This window comes from Chiloscyllium punctatum, chromosome 37 (assembly GCF_047496795.1).
Source record: "Chiloscyllium punctatum isolate Juve2018m chromosome 37, sChiPun1.3, whole genome shotgun sequence".
In the NCBI taxonomy this organism is placed as follows: Eukaryota; Metazoa; Chordata; class Chondrichthyes; order Orectolobiformes; family Hemiscylliidae; genus Chiloscyllium; species Chiloscyllium punctatum.
The window spans coordinates 18,166,635-18,189,844 of record NC_092775.1 but is presented as its reverse complement, the minus strand read 5'-3'; the positions used below and the strand labels follow the sequence as shown (position 1 = coordinate 18,189,844).

The 23,210-nt window shown below is 38.6% G+C and overlaps 1 protein-coding gene across 5 annotated transcripts in view; it reads left to right on the top strand.

Annotated features, from left to right (window-relative positions):
- The window catches only part of LOC140462902 (nuclear receptor coactivator 3-like), a 251,449-nt gene that overhangs the window by 183,137 nt on the left and 45,102 nt on the right, over positions 1-23,210 (top strand). For all 5 annotated transcript variants that reach the window (XM_072556346.1, XM_072556350.1, XM_072556345.1 and 2 more), the window contains 2 exons: positions 16,835-16,942; positions 21,840-22,012. In XM_072556346.1, the coding sequence (XP_072412447.1) occupies positions 16,854-16,942; positions 21,840-22,012 (262 nt within the window). In that variant the 5' untranslated portion in view covers positions 16,835-16,853. The remainder of the gene's footprint in view (positions 1-16,834; positions 16,943-21,839; positions 22,013-23,210) is intronic.

Below are 23,210 nucleotides of genomic sequence, written 5' to 3'. Positions count from 1 at the left end.
AGACCTCGGCTGCGATTAATGACCTCCAACAGTCATGACCATCTTCCTTTTGTACTAGAGTCATAGAGTCATAAAGATGTACAGCACGGAAACAGACCCTTCAGTCCAACTTGTCCATGCCAACCAGATATCCCAACCCAATCTAGTCCCACCTGCCAGCACCTGGCCCATATCCCTCCAAACACTTCCTATTCATATACCCATCCCGATGCCTTTTTAAATGTTGCAGTTGTACTAGCCTCCACCACTTCCTTTGGCAGCTCATTTCATACACGTACCACTCTCTGCATGGAAAATGTTGCCCCTCAGGTCTCTTTTATATCTTTTCCCCCCTCACCCTAAACCTATGCCCTCTCGTTCTGGACTTCCCCACCCCGGGGAAAAGACTTTGTTTATTTATCCTATCCATGCCCCTCATGATTTTATAAACCTCTATAAGGTCACCCCTCAGTCTCCGATGCTCCAGGGAAAACAGCCCCAGCCTTTTCAACCTCTCCTATAGCTCAAATCCTCCACCCTGGAATCAATGGAGAGTTTCCTTCAGTTTTCTTTAGACTTCTTGGTGCTGTACTTCATCAAATGCTGTGCTGGTGTCAGTTCAGTCACATTCACCTGACCTGTGGAATTCTTTTTGTCTGTTTGGATGTAGACTGCAATGAAGTTTGGATGAGAGTAGTCTCCAGAGAGCAGAACTCCAACTTATTGTTGTGAGCACGTTGTTGCTTTGTAACTGTTGCTTCATAGCATTGTTGATGTCAACTTCTATTACTCTGCTGGCGACCAGGATTGATGATGAGCAGCAGTTGGTGAATTCAGTTTGTCTTTTTTTAAGCACTAGAAACATCTGCATTATTGAATAGATGTCAGTGTTATAGTTGTCCTGGAACAGCTTGCCCAGGGATGCTTAAAGTTCTGGAGCCCAGTCTTCAGTACTACTGCTAGGATATGCCAGGGTCCTTCGCTTTACTGTACTTTTAGGTGTTGCTTAATTTGGTATGGAGTGGATCGAATTGTCCGAAAACTGGTATCTGTGATGTTGAGGATGTCAGGTGGTAGACCAAATGCATTATCCAAATGACACGTCTGGGTGAAGATGGTACAAATGCTTTAGCCTTTGCTTTGTTAATGATATGCTGGACTCTTTTTCCATTACCATGATGGGAATATTTGTGGAATCTTCCTTCCAGCTAGTTGTTTAATTGTTCATCACCATAATTGCGTGTGGCAGGAGTATGGAGCTCAAATCTGATCCATTGTTTGTTTGTTTATATTTATCCTTATGCTGCTCCTGTTGTTTTCAATGCATGTAGTCTTGTAACATGGCTTCACATGTTGATGCCTCACTTTTAGGTCTGCCTGGTGCTGTCCTGCACCTATTGAATGTTGGTGGTAGTGATACCAAATTATAAGTTTTTTTTTATTGTTGAATGCCTTGCTGTTATTGGTGCAGCTCATTTTGATTTGATCTGAACCTATTCTATTTACAACCGTTCTATTTACAGTCACCACGCTCAGCTGTATCCTCAGTGAGGAAGTGGAGCCTTGTCTCCACAGGACTGTGAAATGGCTGCTCCTATTTAGTACTGTTGTGGAAAGATGCTTCTGCAATGGGCCAATTAGTGACAATGAGATCAAGCAGGCTTTTCCTGTCTTCTTGGTTCCCTCCTCACCTACTGTAGGCTAAATCTAGCAGGTATCTCTTTCAGGAGTTGACCAGCACAGTTGATAGCGCTACTGTTGTTCAATTCTTGGCGGTAAGTATTGAAGTTCCCCCTCTATATATTCTGTGCCTTTACCCTCAATGCTGCTTCCAAATTGCATTAAACAAGGGAAAGGGCTAATTCGTCAGGTGGATAGAAGCAGGAGGTTTCCTTGTCCTTTTTTGATTTGATACCATGAGACTTGAATCGGTAATGGGGGCTCCCAATGCCACTCCCTTCTGACTCTCTGTCACTGTGCCACCACCTCTGGTAAATCTGCCCTCCCTGCTAATCATGGCATATCCATTGATGGTCTTGGGCAGGTTTTTGAATGTTGGCCGTGAGATAGAATTTGCTGATTACGATGGTCATGCTGTTTCTTAAGCAGGAGGCTTTCTTCTAGTTTTAGCACATCTTCTGTTGTTTGAAAGGAGGATTTCACAAGGTCAATTGGCCAGTGTGTGGTGTTTCAAATCCAAAGTTGATATTGCATGGCGTGTCCAGTATAACCTTCTGCATTTGAAGGATTTAGCACAATTGAGTGACTTGATAGATTACTTCATGAGAGTAAGAGCCAACCAAGTTGCTGAGAGTCTGGAGTCACTTGTAGGTTAAACTAGGAAAGGATGTCACATTTTTCTCCCTAAAAACATTAATTAACTAGCTGATGTTTCAGCTGCTGAAGTTCTCCATTCATGCTATTGTGATCTCCAGTTCAAACTTTATACCAGGGACCATTTTGCAATCCTTCAACGTCTGGGGTGGCACGGTGGTTAGCACTGCTGTCTTACAGCACCAGGGTCCCAGATTCGATTCCAGCCTTGGGCAGCTGTCTGTGTGGAGTTGTCACATTCTCCCTGTATCTGCGTGGGTTTTCTCCGGGTGCTCCGGTTTCCTCCCACAGTCCAAAGATGTGCAGGTTATGTGAATTGGCCATGCTAAATTGCCCATGGTGCTAGGTGCTAGTCAGAGGGAAATGGGCCTGGGTGGGTTACTCTTCGGAGGGTCGGTTGTGGACTGGTTGGGCCAAATGGCCTGTTCCCGCATTGTAGTAAATCTAATCTATAAATTTAACTTTGGTTAAAAGTCTGATAATCTGCTCTACATCAAATCCTGTTAAACTCTGTGCATAATAACTTCTATTGTGTGCTTGACTACCAACTTCTTGATTTTAAACAAAAATCTTTTGCTCAAATCTTTCATGACCTTCCTCAAGCTTTAAACAAACTGTTTCTGTCAGTTCTATCATCTTAGAATCTAATTTCTTCTGCTCATCCCATTCACTGTTTCATTCTTATCCTCTGGAACAACCATGTGGGATGAACTTCTCCACCCCTCTTTTATGCTTAAAGATTCTCCTTAAAATATATCTCACGAATCGAGCTTTTAGTTACCCACTGTATTAATTTTGTTATTTTGTTCAGGGTAAGTTTTTCTGATTTATGCTTTGTTGAAGTATGTTTTCCTGAATTCGAAGGGATAACACAAATGTAAATTACAAAGAAAACATTTTGTTGATGGTTGTTAGTTTGTTTGGGCATTGTACAGTTTAGTAACAATCCCTGTGGAACAGTTAAAATGTAAAACTATTGAGTTAGATTCTGTCATTCAATTTGATGGCTAATATTTCTCTCAGTACATGTATGTTTTTAATGGCAAAATTGAAACAGTGCTACGCATTGGCGAAACACATTTTAATTTCATAATCTGGCTTTGTATGGATATGCATATTTGTTGACAAAATTGCTATTCAGCTTTATTATGTAAATGAATTCCCTACATCCCTTGGCTGTTTTTATTTATGAACTGGGAAATAGAGTTCAAGTTACTGTGTGGAACATAGATAAAACAGTCAATGATATCCAAAGCCTGTGAAAACTTTTAGGTATGCCAGTATTTTTTAAAAATGTTGAGAACCTGTCATGCTTCCAAAAACTACAGGAAAGTGAGTTTCCAATGGCTTGAAAATCTGAATTGCAGGCCGTGTGTGCAGTTCACAGTTTGTTTCCATTTGCAGTACCAAAAAAATTCAAAAAGGTTGCAGTAGAACCTGTATTTGAAAGTATATTCTCCTCTGAGAAATGGTGGTTTTTCTCATAATCTAAAGAGTGCTTGTGTAAATGTTTAAGGATTGTACACACTGAAGTAAGTAATTCATTCATTCTATTCCCTGAAGAAAATGAAACAGTAGAATACAGAAGCCCTGAAGTTTCTTTAATGGAATATTACGTAACTATTCAATGAATCTTCAATTCTGTGGTTGAAATCTTATACAGTGACCACTCGTCAATACAGAATATTACTAAAAAAATTCTGATGTTTCCCCACATTTCTCTCCTTCAGGAAATGGTGCCTCATGCTTGAGAAAGATTATTTAGTAGAAAAGAATAAACTAAATTAATGTATATGTTGCATGATATTGTGAGAAATTTGTTAAATTTTAGGATTATTGAGTACTGAATTTCCATGTGCTTTTACATGATATCTGGAACTGAGTGTGCTTGATTAATTTATTTTCTTCTTTACTTGTGAATTTATCTTTTGGATTTCTTAAACATTGAAAATAATTATGTGACCAATAATAATGATTAAGAAAACAGTATTGAGGGGGTTGTTGATGATAACCCCATGCCCTCTAACCAAAGCTCCCCAAGTCTAGCTATATTTCACTCCATTCAAAATGCAACAATATCAGGAGGACCTTATGAGACAGTAGGTCATCTTGTTCTCATTCCCCTATTCTCCATACCCCATCATAATTTTCTTTGTCCTATCTCCTTTTCCTTCCTCCTGCTGTATCAAGTAACAACTTGATGATTTCAGTCTCCTTAGAGTTCACTACTTTCTTGCGTTTTCCAGAAGTCTGTTTTGTCTAGGTGGATTAAGGCACATGGTGGTAGGGAAAATCAAAAGTGTTGGCTTTGGCTTTCTAAGGAGTTCTGGAGCAGTAGACAGTTTCCAGTGTGAATATCTAATCAGATTCTGGTAACACCCTCCATGCAAGTTAATGAAAATATTCCCAGTGACTGTGTATGTTATCTCTTTCTTGACCCCCAGAGAACCATATTTGGCTCTTGCCTCTTTCTCAGTCAGTTATGAAGTCTTCCAAGTATACAATTATCATACTCGGTCTTCTCTTCACCACCTCTCTCAACCTCAATATTCTGATAACACAGAGAAAATATAATCTGATTTCTAATTTAAAATGAGCTGTAATTTCCTCTGGTTTGGCATTGGGAAGACAAATGATTGTCACCTTCAGTCTCTGCCACAAAATCGATAAACTTAATGCTGTCTCCAACCCCTTCATGACTACATTCTTTGGCTGAAGTAGACTGTTTGCACCTTTTTGATATCCTATAAAAATTTCACCCCTATATTCTATCCAGCTCAATAGCAAAGACTGTTTTCTGAGATCTTTGCATTACCACCCTTTCACCTTATTTTAATCTAGGTGCCCTTGGGGTGTAGCTTTGCTCTCTGAGCTGTAGGTTTGATATCCAGACGTTTCATTACCTGGTTAGGTAACGTCAGTGGCGACCTCCAAGTGAAGCGAAGCTGTTGTTTCCTTCTTTCTATTTATATGTTTGTCCTGGATGGGGTTCCTGGGGTTTGTGGTGATGTCATTTCCTGTTCGATTTCTGAGGGGTTGATAGATGGTATCTAGATCTGTGTGTTTGTTTATGGCGTTGTGGTTGGAGTGCCAGGCCTCTAGGAATTCTCTGGCATGTCTTTGCTTAACCTGTCCCAGGATAGATGTGTTGTCCCAGTCGAATTGGTGGTTTTTTTCATCTGCGTGTAGGGCTACGAGGGAGAGAGGGTCGTGTCTTTTTGTGGCTAGCTGGTGTCCGTTTATCCTGGTGGCTAACTTTTTTTCCTGTTTGTCCTACGTAGAGTTTGTGGCAGTCCTTACATGGAATTTTGTAGATGATGTTGGTTTTGTCCATGGGTTGTACTGGTCTTTGAAGTTTGTTAGTTTTTGTTTGAGAGTGTTGGTGGGTTTGTGTGCTCCTAGGATTCCGAGGGGTCTTAGTAGTCTGGCTGTCATTTCTGAAACTTCTTTGATGTATGGTAAGGTGGTTAGGGTTTCTGGCTGTGTTTGGTCTGCTTGTCGTGGTTTGTTCTTGAGGAATCTGCGGACTGTATTTTTTGAGTATCCGTTCTTCTCGAGTACGTTGTAAAGGTGGTTCTCTGTTTTCCGAAGTTCGTCTGTGCTGCAGTGTGTGGTGGCTCGTTGGAATAGTGTTCTGATACAGCTTTGTTTGTGTGTGTTGGGTTGCTGGTGTAGTTAAGTATTTGGTCAGTGTTTGTCGGTTTTCTGTATACGCAGGTTTGTAGTTCTCCATTGTCCTTTCTTTTGACTGTGACGTCCAGGAATGCAAGTTTGCCCTTGGTTACCAGACTCCTAAAATCAGCTCTCTTTATTTCCTTTGGTGTATTGTAAAATACTGAATTTCTGATTTTCAATGTGGAATGTAATACTCAAAACCAGACCTTAGGGTCATTGCTGCTGTGCCACAAGAACCCAAAATTATTTCTGATCAACCTGTTCAGACATGCTGTGGCATGCCTCCAAGGCAGTTGGGCCTTCAATACAGACCTTCTGGCCCAGAGGTTGTGGTCCTTTTGTTGTGTCACAAGACCCTCAAATTAGTTTTAATCAAGCTTTAAGGACATGCTGTGGCACTTCCACGGTAGATAGGATTTGAACTTCAACTTTCTGGTTCATATGTAGCACCATAAGAGTCCCTGGTGGTGTCTCCTTTTATATGTTCTCGAGTGAAGTCCAAATTAATGCCTTCCACCTGCATATGATTAAACACAGTTGTTAAAAATCTGTCCTCTACTGATGTCCTTCAGGATAGGAAATCTGCCATCCTCACCTGGTCTGGCTTACATGTGAATCAAAACCTACAGCAATGTGGTTGACTCTCACTTACCTTGTGAAGTGGCCCAGCAAGCCATTCAGTTCAAAAGCAGCTTTGGATGGGCAATTACTGCTGGCCAGTCAGTGATGCCCATGTCCCAAGAAGGAATTTAAAAAAACACAAGATTGATCACCTGCTTTGTTCTGTTATCAGTATACAATGGATAAATTTTTTTTTAGTTGTTTGTCATTGTTCCTTGAAATGTTTTACACTGCATTTCAATTTAATGATTAATATATTGTGATCAGTCATGTGTTTATCATTACTGTCATCTTTGATCTTTCATTCCATAGCCACTGATGATGATCTAAGATATACTGTGTGATATACTTAAAGAACAGTTTGGGTTATCGCATAAAGTTATGTGTGGTACTCCATTGCTTAATTTTCATTTGCCACTATATTGTACATTGACTGGCTATTGATACAGGTGAGACAACTTACCATTTCCAATCTGTCATAGATAAATACAAAAATGGTATATGTCTGTCAGTTTCTAGGTTTCACATTTCATAGTGGGTGCAAAGCAATCTTTAAAAAATCTGTTGCCTGATATGTACAACAAATTTCTCATTAATATTAGTTACAATTTACAGCTATAATTATTTGGAGTTTTGTAGGGGATCCTTGATAAATGATGTGAAGAAGACAGCCTATATAAACTCCACACAGAAGCTTGTATTTTGCAACCAGGGAACAATTATAATTTGAATAAACGACCATCTTTACCCTTTTACAATGTATGAATTGAGAGCAATAGTGAAGAGTTACAGGAGCTGGTTGCTTACATGTGCATTTTACAGATGAACAGCAAATGACTTTTGGGCACAGCAAGCCACGAGGGTAAAAACTACCTTATGACAACACAGTTTTTGCTAACGTGTGTTGTAAAGTCAAAATTTCGGTGCTGAGGCCCCTGCTACAAAATTCTGTGGCTTAGCTTCTGATACTGGGGTCACTTTCACACACTGAGCCAGACTGACTTCTATTTGATCTTCAGCTGCACTACCTGCTTATCACAAAGGCAACTAAATTTGTCTGATACATGCAGTTATTATCTCCACACTCACCTATTCCAATGCTCCTCTGATTGGCTTCCCATTTTCATGAAGTTAAACTCATCCAACACTATGCTGCATGCATCCTAATACGAGATTCCATTCACCATAACTTCCGTGTTCACTCATCTTCATTGACTTTGAGTTCACCAATACCCAGATTTTAACATTGTCATCTTTGTATTCAAAACCCTCCATGGCTTTAATCTGCTCTACCTCTGTAATCCCCTCTAGTGCTACTACAACCTTCACGGGAACTTTGAGTTTCATTCATTCTGACCTTTTGTGCATGTCCTGCTTACTTAGACTGTCTTTTGGTAGCCATGTCTTCATTCCTTTCAGTTGTAAGTTTTAAAAATTTCCTCCCTAGTCCCTTTTCACCTCATCACTGCTCTTTATATTCCAAAACATGTATTAAAACCCTGCTTCCTCAGTTAACCTTTGATGTCAATTTCTGTTTGGTAGTGCTGCTGTGAAGCACTTTGGGAGATATTCTGCCTTTAAGGTGATTGTTATTACTTTTTAAATAGTTATCATCTTTGCCAGTGTGTATAGTTTTATCCACAGTTTAAAAGAATAACTACTTTTCGGTATGGCATTAAGTTATTGACATTCCTTGCAATGTGCTTTAATACAAGCTCCAAGTAACCTCTGCTTGCAACATATTAGTATTTAAATAATTCTTATTTGGGTTTGGGAAAAATTAGCACGCAGTAATTATGATTTTGATACAGTTTGTTAATGCAGCAGTATTAATTAGTGGACTGTATGAGGAACCTGTAGTTATTTTTCTAAGCTATGCAGCTAACCTACATCTGCTGTATTTACTGTTGGGGTTTCTAATGTAAGGATCAATAATTAAGGATCCATGACCTTATTTTTTATAATTGGCTTTGGAATTAAAATATTAAATCTGAATTGCAGTTATTAATGTTCAGTTAATTAGATGTCTAATAAGCAGAAAATAATATCCTAATGGTCAAATTAAAACATTATGGTTTTTAAGCTAAGGTATTCCAACTAGAAATTCTGTTGGGGATTGGATACACGTGTATTCAATCTTGTCTCACCTATAAAAACTCAATTTGTGAGGAGAGATTGATTTGTCAAAAGTTTATTTTTAAATTGCATTTTATAGCTAGGCAATGCAGGGTCAATATCAAACATTGGAAGACTGGTCTTCACATCTTGCTGTCAGCTGACTATTATATACGGGAGTTAGAAAATAGTTGCAGGAATAGGCATTTGGCCCTTCAAGCCTGCACCACCATTCAATATGATCATGGCTGATATGCAATCTCATTATCCCATTCTTGTCATCTCCCCATACCCCTTGATTCCTTCAACTGCAGGGGCCATGTCCAGCTTTCTCTAATGAACTGCCCCCGACAGCTTCCTGTGGGAGAGAATTCTACAGATTCACAATTCTGAGTGACGAAATTCTTCCCATTTCAGTCCTGAATGACACAACCTTCATTCTTCGACTATGACCTCTAGTTCTGGACTTCCCCCCAACATCACGAACATTCTTCCCATATCTAACTTGTCCAGTCCCATCAGGATTTCATATGTTTCTATGAGATCATTTTCCCCTCTCCACCCCTCCACCTCCACTCCCACCCCACCTTCTAAATTCCAGTGAATACAAGCCCAGTCAACCCAGTCTGTCTTCATATGTCAGTCCTGCCATCCCAGGAATCAGTCTGGTGAACCTTTGCTAGACTGCATCAGTACAAGAATATCCTTCCTCAGATGAGGAAACCAAAACTGCACACAATACTTAAGATGTGGCCTTACCAAGTCCCTGTATAACTGCAGCAAGACATCCTAACTCTGATACTCAAATCCTCTCGCTATAAAGGCCTGCATGTCATTAGTTTTCCTCACAACCTGTGCACCTGCATGCCACTCTTCAGCGAGCAACTGTTCTACTGTGACACCCAGGTTTGGTTGCACCTCACCTTTTCCTAAAGGCCGCCATTCAGACAATAATCTGCCTTCCTGTTTTTGCGACCAAAGTGGATGACCTCATATTTATCCATTTATATTATATTGCATTTTCCAAGTATTTGCCCAATCAACAACCTGTCCAAGTCACCCTGCAGCCTGTTAGCATCCTCCTCACAGCACACACTGCCATCAAGTTTAGTGTCATCTGTAAATCTGGAGATATTGCTTTCGATCCCTTCATCCAAATTGTTAATGTGTATTGTGAACAGCTGGGGTCCCTGTACTCAACCCTGCTGCACTCCATTCATCACTGCCTGCCACTCTGAAAAGGATCAGTTTATCCCAGTTTTCTGCTTCCTGTCTGCCAAATAGTTCTTTATCGATGTCAATATGTTACCTCCGATATCATGAGATTGATTTTCCTTACTAATTTATTTTGTGGAATCTTGTCAAAAGCCTTTTGAAAGTCCAGATACATAACATCTATGATTCACCCTTGTCCATTCTATTGGTCGCATCCTCAAAATTTCAGAATATTTGTCAAGCATGATTTCCCTTCGTGAATTCATGCTAAAGAGGGCCAATTCTGTCACCACCTTCCAAATGCTCAGTTATTTTACATCTTTAATAATTGACTCCAGCATTTTTCCCTCCACCAATGTCAGGCTAACCGGTGTATAATTCCCCGTTTTCTCTGTCCCTCCTTTTTTAAAAAGTGGGGTTACATTAGATACCCTCCAGCCCTTTGGATCTCTTCCACATTCTACAGACTGCTGGAAAATGATCAGCAATCCATCTGCTATTTCTAGGATGACTTCCTTGAGTACTCTGCAGAGCATCAGGCCCTTGGGACTTATCGGGTTTTAATCTCATCAATTTCCCCAATACTATTTCCTGACTAATAAGGATTTCCTTCAGTTCCTCCTTCTGTTTGACCCTCTGTCTCCTAGCATTTCCTGAAGGTTATTTGTGTCCACCTTGATGAAGACAGATCCAAAGTACTTGTTCAACTGGTCTGCCATCTCTTTGTCTATTGTGAATTCAACTGATTCTAACTGCAAGGGATCTTTGTCTTCACCAGTCTTTTTCTCTTCACACATCTATAGAAGCTTTTGCCGTCAGTTCTTATGCTTTCCGCAAGTTTACTTACATATTCTATTTTCCCTTTCTGAATTAAACCCTTTGTCCTCCTCTGAATTTTAAATTTCTCCCAGTCTTCAGGTTTGCTGCTTTTTTTGGCCAACTTATACGCATTCTCTTTGCCTTTAACACTATCCCTGATTTCCCTTGTTAGCTATGGTTGAGCCACCTTTCCTGATTTATGCCAGGTAGGAATGTGCAATTGTTGATCCATGTGTTCTGTAAATGTCTGCCGTTGCCTATCCGCCATCAACCCCTTATCCTAGCCAATGCATACGTCGTTAATCCTCATATGAAAGGATGTCTTATCATCAAGACATTTTGTTTGCACTAGTGTTGTCTGAACTTGGCATATCACTAATGTAGCACTAAATGTGAGAAAGTTAATGTAGAATCAACCTAAATAGGGATAATTAACTCACTAAATCTATGAATGGAATTTGTGAAACTGTATATTTTGAGAAGATGATATCAACTTATTGCCAAAATTACTTTCATTAGATGCTTTCGTTTCAACCATCAAGTGTAGTCTTCAGATCTTCAGTCATCATGGGCACAAATCTTTGATCGTGCCTGTTTTGAACTAGCAGCAGGAAATTGAACAAGACAGGAACATGATAGCTTGTTAAATTATTTCCTTCCAGAGCACACTACTTGGTCTTCTCTCCAAAAAAATCTTTGTTAATTGGGAGGTTGGAACTCACCACGTGGGGATTATGGGGGAACCTGTATCCTAGCATTGCATTGCATAGTGATTTTAAGCACCAACATGCTGCCTTGGAATATCTTAAAAATTACAGTGCTAGGTTCACGAGGGAGTTGATCTCATGATAGCTTAAATGGAGTAGGCAGCATGATCAACAGAACAAAAATGGACAGAGTCCGCATAGCAGCTGCATTTCCTAAACTGCTTACTAAATCGGAAGGAGGGAGGCATCTTTAGAAGACAGTCTGTGATTTAAACCCTGTTAACTCTTACCTGTTGAATAAGTAGTAACTGCATATAGTTTGCATTGTTTGTTATTATGGTGTTATGACTATTTTTAACTATTTCCTGAACAAATATCATTATGTGTAATGAACATAACTATTTTGAGTAAGTTATTATGAGAGGGATCATTTTTTATTAAGTGGCTTTGATATTTGATTTTATAGTACATCAGTTGTTTGTGTATTCTTTCAATTTTGATTTTGGGAGCAGGTATTCTGTAAATCTATCATCATTTGTGAAGGTTCATATTTTATATCTCAGTCAAACTGCCTAACTGGAATAATATGTACTCTAAAAGAGATTATCCAGAAAAAAGGTAGGCTAGTCCAAGTGCAGTTTATAAAGATACCACTTTAAAAGTTTGACTATTGAGAGCAGTTGTAGGTTAGTGCGCAGAGAGATGTTCGGTAAATAAGATTTGGGACAAAATCGGAAATAGACAGAGAAGTTTTGATGTTGAGACTAGGTGGGTCAGAGGTGAAAAGGTGTGAATTACAGAGGGCACTGAGGAAGGAAATGATCTAGAGATGGGAATGATGCTACTGGTAATGAATGGATGTACAGCAGCTCACATGAAAAGGACACTGAAATCACAATTTTCGTAAAGAAAATGTGAAATAATGCAAGTGCTGGAAATTTGAAGGACAACCACAAAATACTGGGTGCACTAAGCTGGTTAGGCAAAATCTGTGGAGAGAACAGGCAAATTTGAGATGAGGAGCTGAATTGCTCTGGCATAACCCAAACGGAGTACCAGTGAGCAGGTTCTTGAGCAGTGGCACTTTATAGGATGGCTGATGACCCTGCCCTCACTTTGGTTGAGAGCAGACTGAAGGGGCAGTAATTGGCTGGTTAGATTTGTGGGGTGGGATGTACCTGGTAAATTTTCCACATTGCCCAGTAGATGTCAGTTTTGTAGCTGTCTAGGAACAACTTGACTAAGGCACTACTGGTTCTGGCACAAAAGTCTTGAGTGCTATTGTCAGTACGTTATCAGGTCCAATAGTCTTTGTAGTCTTCAGTTCCAGGTCTTTTCTTTATACCAGTACAGTTGTATGTGACAGATAAGTTAATGAGGCAATGGTCAAATAGTTCCCTGACTACCTACCAGAGACTCTGTGTAGCAGCTATTATCTTTGGAACGTCACCAGTTTGGTCAGTAAAGGGTGCTACCAAACCATTTTTGGTGATGAGCAGGGAAGTCCCCTGTCAGAGTATGTTTTATTGTCTTGCTGCCATTCATGTTGACCCTGTCTTGGGTGCTCTTGCCACTCAAATGATGTTTGACATGAAGAAGCACTGATTCATCAGCAATGGGGGTGGGCGGGAGGGGGAGCAGTGGATGGTAATCAGCAGAAAATTTCCTTGTCCATGTTTGACCCGATGCCATGAGATTTCTTTGGATCCAAGTCAATGTTGAAGGCTCCCACTTGACATAATCTCACTGTGCTACCACTGTGGTGATTCTGTCCTGCTGGTAGGACTTTACATTTCTTTACACTTCATGTGTAAAATCTTTTCTCATTCCAGGTCTCTTTCAAAGTCTCACTTTTGTGTGTGTGTCCAAAATGGTTGTGATGACCTTCTGAGTTGATTAGGCTACCATAATCCTCCAAATAAAGGAACAGCAAAAACTAATTTAGTACATAACTTTACTGGGGCTTTCCAAAGGGGAATATGATTTGACATGAGTTTTCACATTGATTAGACCAAGGAAAATTTAACTACCATCATCTCCCAATGAAGAATAATTTTCTTTGTGACAGTTTCTTAACAGTGCATTAAATTGCTTTACTGCACTTGGACCAAAAAAATCCAAAATTATTGAAGTGCTGAAAGTTGGGAAAAGAGTGCACCATTTGCTTTTCCCAATTTCCATCTCTTTTCAATCAACTTGTGGCAAAAAAATAGAGCAAACTTGAAATCATCTTCCATATTGCCATGGAGAAAGATTAAGAAGGTGGAGGAAATCTGTGACAAAACCTGGGATTGTACAGCGCTGTTGCTGTTCCTGTTAACAGGTGTTGATAATTGGACATTTTTTTAACTGGGCTGTGCTTCATTGTGGCCTAGCTGAGTACAGTAATCTTTGGCAGCTGATTTAGAAACAGTACATGGAAAGTTACAATTTGGCCAAAAGTACACAATAAGTGTTGTCTGACTAAAGTGTGACTACTTTACATTTGATCAACAATATTAACACTTCTCATTTAATGTAAAAAATTGTGATTTTAGTGATGTAAAAAAAAGAGTCAACACTGCAACTTGGTCCAATCTGACAACTATTTTAACTAATGTTTACAGAAGTAATCGCTTTAAAGTCAGTTGCTTCATCCTCAATTTATGTAAATAAGACAAATCAAAGGTCCAAGCACTGACCTCTATAATACTCCATATTATAACAATTCTCGTGGCCTGACAGTATATGCCTTCCCCTGTTTCCTTTTTATTTAATCACCGTTTCTACTAAGTCACATTTGAAATGACCATGCAGTCTTTGATTTAGGCCTTTATTTCAATTTCCAGAAACACTCTTAAATAACTACAACATAGCCTCTTCCAACATCTACTACCTGTAATGTTTTCAAAGAAATTAAGGTCAGTTGAACAAGAACTTTTACTCTTAACTTTGTGTTGTTACTTATTAAGCTAATATTATGCAAGCACCCTGGTTACTTATTAAACCATTGCAACATCAATAGATCTCCAATGTACACCATGATACGCTTTGCATTATTTTACCCAGATATTATACAAATTTAGTTGGGTCATATTGAAATGATCTAATATTGAATATCTGATTGTCACATAAGATTAACCCAGTTTGCATTTAAGTTAATTACTGCACTAAACATTTCCTTTTTAGAAACACCATTTTTTAAATTTAGGTTTATAGGTTAATAATCATGAAATAGAAAATCAAATTTGGGTATGGCATTAAACAGACTGAGCAATTATTTTAAACTGTCTGAATGTGCGATTTGAAGTTCTTTTGTTTTGAGTTGTTTTACTTCATTGAATCTAACAGTTCTGCAGGGAAAAAGAAACTTCAACTTCCGCTCCTTCTTAACAGGAAGTAGTGCTTAACCAAGCAGCAAAACAGAAGAAAAAAACAACTGTTTCCAGCAACTAGGAATAACTACTCTTAACTAGTCAACAGTAGTCAGGTTTAATTTAAAACAAATTTGGTTGATGCTGTACTTATTGTTTGTAGGAATTACAGATGTTTTTCCAATTTTTCTAAAATGTATTTTAAACACTTTTAAAGAATTTTTCAAATGTATTTTTGAAAATTCAGTGCTGCTGAAGACTGTGTCAAAGACGCTGATACTGATTTATTGACCTTCATGGTTTCTGGAAAGGATAGTAGATTATGTACAAGCATAGATTTCTTAAAGCCAAATTCTACTTCAGCAGTCCTGTTTCAGGATCATCATATGGGTACTTGTTTCCCTGATGTTCTATGCGTAAGACAGAGGTGTCAGTATGATTAACTTTGAGAAAAATAGTTAAAGAAGGATAAATCTTTATAAAAATGTTTTACACACTTTGAGGGCTAATGTGAAATATCGGGGAGGATCTATTGTGTTCTGGCAGGGTAATAAATCTAACTTTACTTTGCTTGTGTAACTCCAGCCAGAATCGTGTCAAGATATGTATTTTTTTGAGCAGGTTACACATTGATATTAGTGTGGTGAAAACAATGACTGCAGATGCTGGAAACTAGATTCTGGATTAGTGGTGCTGGAAGAGCACAGCAGTTCAGGCAGCATCCAAGGAGCTTCGAAATCAATGTTTCGGGCGAAGGGCTTTTGCCCGAAACGTCGATTTCGAAGCTCCTTGGATGCTGCCTGAATTGATATTAGTGTGTAGAGTCTGTCTACATCTAATTTATTGGGTATGGCTTGGGCTCTTTGTAGTTGTTGCATTCCTTGAGATTCACACCAAATCCTTTAGGAATTTGTTTTTGTGGAATCATGAAATGGTTACAGCACTGAAGGGAGCTAGTTTGCCCCTTCTGTTCATGCTAGCTCTCTATAAGAGCAACTCATATGTACCACATTCCACTCTTTATCTATGGCTCACCAACTTTTTAAATTTTGAGGTAATTGTGAATTTTTCAAAGTCATGATTCTTTGGTTTTATGGTTAATGCAGGCAACTTGAGCATGGAAGATTGTTTACCTTTCCTATATGAATTGTACGTGTTTAAACACGTTGCATTAATTTTGAGAGCCAGCAGCATTGAAGAATGAAAATTATTATAACACTTGTTGTTTTGAATTGGTTATACTGTATTCACTGGCTGCTTACTGAGTATTTTTGAAGGATTCATCAGAAATGTAAGTTGTGTTGTTTGGTGTAATCCCAAAACCCTTTACTGCCAAGCTTGTATAGTTTAAATTGGCTGTCTAAATCAGAATTGACTCCTAAAAGAACCTAAGAGGTCTTTCCCTAATCCCAAGGGAGTTTCATTGTATCCCTTGGTGTCAGGTTGGACTCTGACCATGAATTCAGGGCCTATAAATAGCCAGAATCCCAATATAACCATACAGACTGAAATCTGAATTCATTTTTGCATGTTTTGCACCTCTATATTCACACAGTGAGGTGTGATAGCCTGAAATACACAATTCATATATCATCTGGCAGACTTGTTTATGCAAATTGAATAAGAACAGTAATAAAGTAATGGTGTCACTTTTAATGTCAACCAACTGTCTCTTTCAAAACTGAAAGGAAATTAGGGTCACGTGCAGATCAAATGGAAAATGACGCACTTTAATGCCTCTTTGCAGAGGTGGCACAAAATGAAAGCTCAAGCTCTAGTTACTTTATACCAATGATTAAGCTTGGCATGCTTAGTTTTAGATTATAATTGGTCATATTGGTATAGTAGATTTCCCACTTCAGACTTGCATAAACTGACAGTTATTTGATGTGTATTCTTGGATTTAAAAAAAACTTTAGTTTCTTACTGGATAAGAAAGACACGTCTAATTTGTGACCTCTCTTAGAGAGAACTGAGTCTGAGTCAAGTCCTTATTCTTTTGATTTTGTTTCACAGTTGCTGATATGTGAATAAGATGAGTGGACCCAGAGAAAACTCATTGGATCCAGTAAATTCTGATTCAAGGAAACGGAAACTTTCATCCTTTGATGCTCAGGGATCAAGGTATGTAAAGAGCCAAAATAAAGATACCGTTTGAAGCAGATCTGACTTAAATGTCTGTGGCAGCCTTGTAATTATGAAAGTAAAATGTCAATTTTACTTTTTGCCTGCTCTGCTCATCTTGCTCCAGCCGCACATCAACCAACTATTCCAAAATAATAGTTTCACTATTTGTGCCATCTGCAGTGAGGCTAAAATAAGGGTGAGGCTCCTTGCACCAGGTGTCCCATTTGATGTTCTGCTGTAATTGTACTGTGAATAGATAAATTGGGAGAAGGAATTTAATTTTTCTCTTTTTGTATTTTCCCTTTCAAAAACTGCTGTTAGTTTGCTCCAGGCGTATTGTAAGCAGTCAAGATTCTTAATTGGCTTTAGAATGCCACTACCTCTGAGCATCCTAATTTTAAATATTAGTACATTTTTAAAGTAAATTGTATAATTTACTGATCACATTGATCTACAATGGTTGGTATTCTTTTCAGATTCTTATTGCATATCTTGTTTGAAGTTGTAAGTAATATTGAAACTATTTAAAATGTATTCTTAATTCACCACAAAACAGTTTGAGAGGGTGATTACTAAAGCTTGTAGTATCATAGGTTTTATTAACAGTGGCATAGAGTACATGAATTTGTACATGATGCTAGTTTAGCCTCATTTGGGGTATTTCATCCAGTTCTGGACACCTCCAGCTAGTTAGGATGTAAAGGCATTAGAGAAGATGTAGGGAAAAATTGAACAATTATTCTAAGGATGAGGAACTTCAGTCATGGAGATAGGCTGATGGAATTAAGATTGTTTTCTTTAAAGGGAAGATGTCTGATAGTATTCACTATCTTGAGTAGAAAGAGTGGAACTATCCCCACTAGTTGAAAGGAATGTGAACAAGAGGGTGCTAATTTCAAGTATACAGCAAAAGAAGCCAAAATGGTAGGAGGAAACTTTTATTTTTCACACAGCAAATAGTTCGGGTCTGAAACACATTGCCTCGAAGTGTCATGAGGCAGGTTCAATCTTTGCATTCAAAGGGTGCTGTTATTTGAACGTACTGAGTTGTGGGGCGAAGGCAGGGAAATAGTACAAAGTGAAATGCTAATTTGGAGAGCTGGTGTAGTTACAGTAGGCCAAATGGATTCCTCTTGGGTTTGACACTCAAGTAAACAATATCTCTCTAGACTAGGTTCTATGGCCATGTTGGGAGGAGTGAAAACTGCTTCTGGATTCTTGACTTGATTTTCTACACTGCACAAAATATTGCCTGACTCAACTACCCTGTAAATTTTCATACAGGCAGTGCAAAAAGTGCCATCTTAATCAGTAGTTTGAACTTGTCCAGTTGTATATGGTGCCACAAACTTAGCTAATTTGTTAAAGGAAATGTAGATAGTGTGGCGCTGGAAAAAGCACTGCAAGTTAGGCAGCATATGAGCAGGAGGGTCAACATTTTGGGTAGGACCCTTCACCAGGACTGGGGAGAGAGAAATAAATAGGGGGGGTGGGGCTGTGGGAAAGGTAGGTAGGATGGCGATAGGTGGATGTAGCTGTGAGGTAATTGTGATAGGTGTCTCTCCTAATTTGTTCAACATCGAGACTAATATTTTTTGAGCTGAATAAAATGTTAGTGAGGAGCTAGAGATCTGCTAACTTAAAACAGTTTTGTCTCCATCGAAGTACTGTTTTCCACATCAACTATCCGCATAAGTTTCCTTCTACTTTTGAATGTACTTCAACTCAGTTGACTAAATGACTTACTCATGATGCAGAGTGACGACAACACTGCAAGTTCAATTCCCACAATGGCTGAAGTTACCATGCTGGTCCAACTTTATAAACTTTGTCTCTTTCCTGAGGTGTGGTAAGCCTCAAATTAAACTCACCACCAGTCATCTTTCTCTAATGAGACAGTAGCCTGGATCCTCTGGGACTATGGTGATTTTATCTTTTACTTATATTCAGAAGCATATATTGAATTGGAAACACTGACTTGCTGCCACCTATGGGAAACTCTGCAGAAGTGTAAAAGTATTTATTTCCCTATACTATATATCTCTAAAAATGTTGGTCAGGATTTCCTGGAAGATTTGATCGTTGATGTACGCTGTAAATGACGGCAATTCACATATCAATCTTTCCATTACGAACATAAAGTGAGATTTTCTGGGAAAGACATTTGAATGCAGTGCATTGAGCATAAAATGGAATTAGAATTGTAGAAATAGTAAACAAACTACTTTGTCCATAATATGATTAAGCAGATCAATATTGGCCTGCTCTGATTTCTACATTTCAAATCTTCTTGCTGTGCTGGACTTGATCACTTGCAGAAAATGGACAGTAACATCATAATTAGAGCTTAATATGTACCACTTACTTAGAAGTTGGCAATAATAAAGCTACTTGTAAAATCTCAGATTAAACAAGCCTTCACTTAAACAATGTAGAGTGCTGAAGTGTTTTAGTGGGGTTTTGATAATCTAACATCTAAATCTGTTAGATTTAGGATCTAAATCTAAAAGTCATTGAGATCATCTTTCATTTGTTTTAGATCTTTAAATCAATCTTCCTGGCACTTAGTCAATTTTGTATTCCCCCTTTGAATTCTGTGGACTTTGTTGAGCTTTGCTTCTCTGATGGTTGCTTGAACTAACTGGTCTCTGCCAGCTGGGAACTGGGTTTCTCAATTGGTCACTGATTGTTGCAGTTTCTGCTTCCGTACTTATCTACATCCAGACCTTACTCCTCTATTGACTCCTAATCCTTTGATACTAGATTTGTATCCTGTTCTCTTTTTGGTCACCTTTCTAAGACACCTCCATGCATTACTGAATTTTCCATCTTGTTGACAGAACACCAATTTCTTTTTTGTCCATCTGTGTGCATACCTATGCTAATTCTGCAAAGCCTATTACCAGCTGTCCTTTTAGTTTTCCCGTTTTTTTCTCCACTTCTCAACTAGCTATTGCATCTTTTATCTTCCTGTGTTTGGTGCCAGATCTCACGATCTAGTACTGCACTACAGTTTACCCTCTCCTTAGGATGCCAAAAGTTTGAAACTGTCCTCTTTCTCCTAGCTCTGATCCCAGCTGACAGTTTCTGCTTATGAATATACTCTTCATTGGATCAGCATGAAACCTGTCAGTGGTTCTCCAGAGCAATTTCTGTGTCTGTCACTCTCCACAGCAGCTTCTTCACCCAGGACAGCCTCAAAAGTTAGTCTTTCTAGTTAGTTTGCATCCTCTCATTTGTATGATCTACTAACTGATTACCAAGCATTTTCAGGTTTACTTGAAGGCCGCAAAGATCAAAGATATCTGAGACAGGCCTACACCATTCTATTGCTAATTTGGTTGTAAATTGTTGAGGAATATTTGGTGTGCCTTGTTTCTATATCTTTTTGATTGGCATCATCTCCTCGGACTATTCAATTAGGGTATTGATCCAAATGGGATTATTAAACAAATGTCAGTCTAGAATGTTCTTGCACCAACATGATCCACCATTGGAGTTTCTGTTTATTCACTGTGACATCAATAAATTAGATATGTAGAAGTTAAACTACAATACTAAAATCATGCTGTTACGATTTCAGCAGATAAGAATCTGACCGATTTGTCCAGTATTGCTGAGTGAAACCTGCCTTGATAGATCATCAGTTTTGTTTTTGTATTTGGTTGCCATGGTGATTAGTCACTGAATATCTTCACATGAGGTTGTCAATATGCTAACAAAAGAAAACTTTATTGTATAAATGAAAAAGGCTATCTATATAAGACAATTTAGACACATCTTATCATAGACAGGAAAAAGAAAGGTTTGCTTCTTTTTCTTTCCCCCCAAATTATCCTCCAAAGATGTATAATGCCAGTGAAATACAATATTTCTTACTGAATGGCAAGATTCTGTTTATTTACCACATGTGATTCTCACCGAGTCTCTCAGGCCATCCCAAAGACGTTTATATGAATTTGACTGCTTTGAAGCTGCTAAAATTGTTTAAGACATTATCCCAGTCCTGATGGCTAAAGATTTCTGAAAACGACTTGTCTTCTGGGAAAGATCTTTTCTTCTGCACTCAATCTGTTTGTCACTCCCAGCCATCTTTCTGTTCTGTGGGTTGTAAAAAATTCCACTTGGTAAACACCCTTATCATTATTTTCCTGGATAGTTTGCTAGTCATTTTACTTAAATCACTTTCTTTCAAAAGCCTTTCTTTAGCTCGCTGTTCCAAGTTACTTTCTGACCCTTTTCTTAAAAGAAAATTCAGACCTTCAGAGCACTGAAACTCAAAACTGGATTGACCCCACTTTCAGAATCCAGGTTCCCAAAATAGGAACAATATCTTTTAAACTTCCATCACAATTTCACAATAATTGTGGTATTGCTGTTTACATAGCACATTGAAAATATTCCATTGTTCTCTTCCCAATGAAATGTGAAGATAGATTTACCAATTCTTGATTCCTAGTCTTCCTTGACAGAAGCTGGTTTTACAATAAGCTTACCTCAACCAATTGCTAATTCTGTTCGGCTATTCATTCAAGAACAGTGTGGTACTATTAAATTTACTTGAGTGCACGATGGAATCTCATGCTGACAAACTTGCTCCATGGACCACTTTATTCAACCACTTTATTCCAGAAGATATTATCTTGCTATGCCAAGTTATCTTCTCTTGGTTATTCTTGTTGAAGACTAATTCAGAGTACAACACTTACAGCACTTTGCTATGATAATAACAATGCAGTTTTATCGTGTAGAAATCTTTGATTTTTGTGGCAAAAGTGAATTACAAAATATGCAGATTGTGATGAAAGTTAGCAAGAACTATACTCTTGTATGGTTGTGTATTGGTAATCATCATTTCGAATATTTAATACCCTGTATAACTTGTATTTGACAGTGTGAACTGTAGCATTGAAAAACGCCGTCGTGAGCAAGAGAGCAAATACATCGAGGAGCTGGCTGAACTAATTTCTGCCAACCTAAGTGACATTGACAACTTCAATGTCAAACCTGATAAATGTGCAATCTTGAAAGAAACTGTGAGGCAGATTCGTCAGATAAAGGAGCAAGGTAATTTAGTACATTGTAACCTTCTACAAGGTAATACTGAGGGAAATATTCAATGAATTGAGCTACTTTGGTTTATTTGAGGCACTGTGGGCTTAATACAATAAATAAGCTATATAAATGTGAGTGTTGTAATAAACCAATGTTTCTCAAAACGTTTTCTCCTATTGTGAGGCTTGAAAATTACTTGACTTCTTGGTGAAAACTGAGAACCTCTGAGAGGTGGGAGAGAAGACCTATGACAGCAGAGGACAAGAGAATTCCACACGCAGCACAATTATAAACGTAATTTGAATTGCCTTTAATGGTGGCTCAGTAGTTAGCACTGCTGCCTCACAGCACCAGGGACCTGGGTTCAATTCCTGCCTCGGGCGACTGTGTGGAGTTTTCACATTCACCCCATGTCTGCCTGGGTTTCCTCCCAGGTGCTCTGGTTTCCTTCCACATTCCAAAAGATGTACAGGTCAGTTGATTGGCCATGCTAAATTGCACACAGTGTTGGGTGGATTAGTCAGGGGTAAATGTAGGGAAATGAGTCTGGGTAGGTTACTCTTTGGATGGTCGGTGTGGACTTGTTGGGCCGAAGGGCCTGTTTCCACACCGTAGGGAATCTAATCTAATCTTACCATATTGGACCTTTTAAAATTAAATGTTAACATTGAATTCCAGAAAAAAAGTTGATGCATTCTGATGCTAATGTACCTGAAACATTTCCTGTTTCCAGAAATATTCTTTCTTTTAGCTTTAGAAGATGTCTTGCCGTTACACTAGTCTTTATGGTCTGTCTCTAACTATTATTGGTGATTTCTGCCCAATACTAGTAACTTTGACCTTGACTAAGTGTAATCGTTAGTTCTATCAACACTGTAAAATCAGGCACCCCAGCTGCTGCAATAATGGACCCTTCAAGCAGTTATAGCTAACTATACAAGATTGAGATTAATCGTTTGTAGCCAGTTGCAGGAAAGCGCAAGGTTTTACTTTAAATTTATGGCAAGATCAAAAGTAATGGAGCTTGGTCACTCTAACTGCAACCCTCTGGGATGTTGAGCTATGTATAAACCTAAGAAATAGGAAGCTTTGGAGTCTGGTCCATAATTCAATAAGACCATGATTGATCTGATTGCCTTAAATCAACTTCCTTGACCCTCAGTTTCTTTTTGTTAGCTTCAGAAGTTCTTTTCCCATTATAGTAGCCATT